The sequence below is a fragment of the Etheostoma cragini genome, chromosome 20 (assembly GCF_013103735.1).
Source record: "Etheostoma cragini isolate CJK2018 chromosome 20, CSU_Ecrag_1.0, whole genome shotgun sequence".
Taxonomy (NCBI): domain Eukaryota; kingdom Metazoa; phylum Chordata; class Actinopteri; order Perciformes; family Percidae; genus Etheostoma; species Etheostoma cragini.
Genome location: NC_048426.1, coordinates 3,854,771 through 3,859,060, shown reverse-complemented (window position 1 = coordinate 3,859,060; position 4,290 = coordinate 3,854,771). Strand labels below are relative to the sequence as shown.

At 38.3% G+C, this 4,290-nt stretch overlaps 1 protein-coding gene across 1 annotated transcript in view; it reads right to left on the bottom strand.

Moving 5' to 3' along the window:
• The window catches only part of setd3 (SET domain containing 3, actin histidine methyltransferase), a 46,160-nt gene that overhangs the window by 8,096 nt on the left and 33,774 nt on the right, over nucleotides 1-4,290 (bottom strand). The window contains exons 8-10 of the mRNA XM_034858514.1: nucleotides 3,490-3,604; nucleotides 3,299-3,373; nucleotides 2,117-2,283 (exon numbers count right to left, since the gene is read on the bottom strand). Coding sequence (XP_034714405.1) covers nucleotides 2,117-2,283; nucleotides 3,299-3,373; nucleotides 3,490-3,604 — 357 coding nt within the window. The remainder of the gene's footprint in view (nucleotides 1-2,116; nucleotides 2,284-3,298; nucleotides 3,374-3,489; nucleotides 3,605-4,290) is intronic.

Genomic DNA, 4,290 nt, shown 5'->3' with positions numbered 1-4,290 from the left:
GGTTGCTGAGTGTACATTACTGAGAAATAAAATGAACTTTTTTGATTTTTGGAAAAAGGCTGCAATGAAACAAAGAGTAAAAAATTTAAAGGGGTCTGAATACTTTCCGTACCCACTGTATGTGCACTGTTTACATATCAAACATGTCTGATTGTGTAATAAAAAGCTACACATATAGCACAATCATCCTGTAATAGACATTCTGAAATGACAGCAACAACAAAAAACTTAAAGGATCGCCAACTTGAGAAATGGGCTTACCTGCTTTTTCTTTTGAGAGTAAAATGAGACTATTGAAATCAATGATTTTGAAATCAATCATGTCTGTGTTAAGTACTGTTAGTCAGGACACGGTTAGCCTATATTAGCTTAAAGACTGGGCCCAGTGGGAAACAGCTACAGTGAAGTTGGTGTTTGGTACTACCTACCAAAAGCTGTGCTCATCAACAGTTTTCTTTCAACTACATGTATTTGTTGTGTAGCAACAAATTGTAGCACTGTGTCTGAGACAAGTTTCCCCCCAGGGACAATAAAGTGAATTCTATTCTATTATATTCTAATTTGGAGACGCTGCATTAAAGTGCTGGGTGGGTTAATAAACTGCCACTAAGTAATAGCTCCAGAATGTAACCATCTAAAGGTCCAAGCTGTTTTTTATGTTACTGTTCATGTACTGGTTAAAAAAACAAATATAATACATGCTCACTTTAAACAGAACCAGACGAGCCATGTCCCCCTGCTTACAGTCTTTATGCTTAACTAGGCTAACAATGTCCTGACTCCATCCAACTCTTATAAAGAATGCAGCATGAGTGTATTTCTCAAAATGGTGAACGGTTTGACGAAGGAATAAAAAAAAAAAAAATACTGTGCAAAACAACTGCAACTGTATACTTGAAGATATTCATTTTTCTTTTGCTATGGGGTACAGGGATTTTTTACAAAAGCAGTAAACAACTACAAATCTGAAATTTGACGCTTTTACACACAAATAAGCTTGGTTTTTCAAAATACACCACCTCTGCTGCACATTAACTGATTCTATCATATCAAACTCTTCTTTCTTCTGTCTCTAAACAATAATATTAATGTTGGTCTTTGAAGTATTTATTGTGATTGTGAAGTCAGCAGTGTGACAGAAAATATATGAAACAAGTGTGACCCAAGACTCGGAAAAATCCATTCCCCATCATAACATTACCCACTGAGGTAATTTGGAAGAGGACAATATTTCCCCCCTATTTCACCAAAGTGATCGATGTGGCGATCGGTAATACAGGGTCGACATTATTACATTGCACAAACACATTTAAGCTGCCTCCCCACTCATATTAAATTGTCCACTGCTTCAGCAATTGAGTACCTAGCGTGGTGAACGCCTTTTTTTGTAGACTTACAAAGACAAGCTAATTACAGATTTGCAAATGAATACACAATTGTGACCACTTTTCAGACAAAAATGAAGTGCAGGCAGAAGGAGTGATTTCTAAGTTGAAAAATCATCATCATACTCTTTTTACGATGATAGCTGCTGCTCAAAATCTCAACGAGGTCCAACACTGAATCTTTTGCCAATTCCTGGGAAAATGATCTCCAAGCATATCTGTCAGTTTAATAGAGCACCGCTGCAACAACGTGGATTGTTTCATTTAATTTCCACAGTTGAGATTCAGACTGTCATCAATAAGAGATTATAAGACGTCTGATTAAAAATGCAGAGAAAAGAATGCTGCATACAATTAAGGGGCTAATGATAAAATGATTAAGCTTCTTGGTGATGAAAGTGTTAGGGCGAATGGTAAATTGATACTTGGTGGGGTGGGGGAGAAAAGAGAGAAACCTGCTGCAACATATATTTCACATGTTTTAATTATGCCAAAGGGGGGCCTAATTGGTTAAAAATATCTATTATAGGAAGAAAAAAAGCACACTGTGGCTATATGAAAGGTGCATGAAGTTAGTCATGAGCCTAAAGCTCCCCTTAACCCATATTAAAAGCTTTAGAGTAACGCTTCAAGCGCACAATGAGTTACTAATGAGAGCAGACACTAGTAGAAAGAAAGAGGAGTGTTTGTCCTAGACACCCTGTTGGGAGAAAAAGAGGAATTGGACATACGCTGGAATGCCTGCTCGAGCCAGCACCTCAGCCTTCATGGCGTAGAGGCGCTCGCTCTTACTGACGCCCAGCTTGATCTTCACTCGGTCGTGGGCGTTGTCTTGGAAGAAGAAGCCACTGTGGATCACAAACTCGGCATTGGATCTTGTGCCATAGAAGATGTAGATCTACAGGAAGAATAAATCATCAGCATCACCATCATTATCATCAACTGTATTGATGGCAGTTTATTTTATTGAAGATCCTTTAAATCATACGCTGTCTTTGCTTCATTTTAGTTGAAGTTTAGTAGTTTTTTTAGGCTTATTGTACTGTCACTATGTTTGTTGGCTAAGCATGCTTTATATTGTCATCACTTAGCATGTAAGTACACATAACATGTTTTAAAAACCCATGCTCTAGTTCTTATTAAAAAGAGTTCTTGCAGGTTTTAGCAAGTCAAATTTAATGATGTTTTGAAGACATTTTAAGACCATGAAGATTGAAATTTAAGACCTACACAACGCATTTTGTAGCAAGCGTCGTACTTGGAGCCGGGTACTTTTTTAGCTTGTCAAGGCTTTTTAAGACCTTTAAGACCAAATAATTTCAGAGACATCATTTTGGGTGGCAGGGACTTTGAATAATGAGCTGAATTTTGGCTAAGGCCATGGTTTCAGGAATATAAGGACGATGTAAATCGGAAATTGTAACTGTCAAATATGGTGTCATATATGTGGTTAAGCAGAAAGAGAATCTATTTAAATGGGTGTGAAGAAGACTAACAGGACACTGTCTAATTTTTAAAGTATGTCCTTTAAGAGGAGAGATAAGACAAGAGGGGCGCCCTGGATCCCGAGGTTGAGCGTGCGCCTCATGTACTAAGGCGCAGGCTCAATCTCTCTCTCTCTCTCCTTTCCTCTTTAGCTACTTTATAAAAATAAAAGAGAGCGTAGGAATTTCCTCCACCGGTCCAACACTGAAAGTCGGATCCCCTCACTGTCAAGATGATGCCAATCTTATACGTTCCTGTTGTTTCTATCATCTGCCTACTTTTACCTGTCTCTCCAACTTTTACTATGCTGCCAACATTAATAGCATAGAGGTGACTGTGTGCAGACAGAGAGAAGCAAGACAGACAATAAAGACAATATAGAGTATGTAGTAGTATAATATACGTATGAGTAGTAATAGTGTCTTCACCTGTTCATTCTCCTTGTAGTCCTGCAGTGCCACACATTCACAGCGATCATCCTCCAGGTTGTAGCCAGTGGTGATCTGCAGATCAACAACAACCTACTAATACAGCTTTTACCAGCACGCAATAAAAACATTTTTTTTAAGTTGATCAAATAACAATTTTTGCAGATGTGTGTTAGACAAAAATCCTTTACCAGTCCATTTGTGTGGTTACACATGTCCCAAAGGGGGATGAGGGCCAGAGTAAGCCGGCTGCCGTCCTCAGTAGGGATCTGGTTCTGGCGGGTCATCACCGAAGACACTGCCCACCTGTCACATTGTGACACACAGGGAGGTTTATTTACAGGTATCACTGACATCCTGGGCAACAAAAGCTCTTGCTTCATAAAAGGAAAAGGAAGTTCATGTAATCTAACATTGGTATTGCAAAAAGAAAGAAGCCTTGATTCAGGTGAGGATGGAGAGAGAAGGAAGGAGGATTAAAAGGAGATTGGAGGACGATCAAATATAATTGTCCTTTGCAATTCCCTTAACAAATATATTACTCATGATCTAAAAGTATCTTAAAAAGATAAAGATGGAAGCTTTTCGATTCGGTCTCTTTGACAGTGACAGTTTTACCTGACAACAGCCTTGATCTATTTTCACTACATAGGATAGGTTCTCACACCCCGTTTTACAGTTGGTTTTAAATTTAACTAAGTATCTTTTAGTTAAAGTAAATATTAAATGAACTACTTTTTACTTTAAATTTTTTTCAGATAGGTATTACTACTTGTACTTGAGAAAAATGTCATCAAAGTATTGGTACTTTTACCTGAGTACAATTTATTTATCTTTTTCCACCTCTGCTAATTCCGTTGCCAAAGAAGTGTCTCGGCTGTGCCTCGGTGTAGGGTGTGGTAGTCATTGGTGCTTATACACTCACCGGCCACTTTATTAGGTACACCTGTCCAACTGCTCGTTAACACTTAATTTCTAAACAGCCAATCACA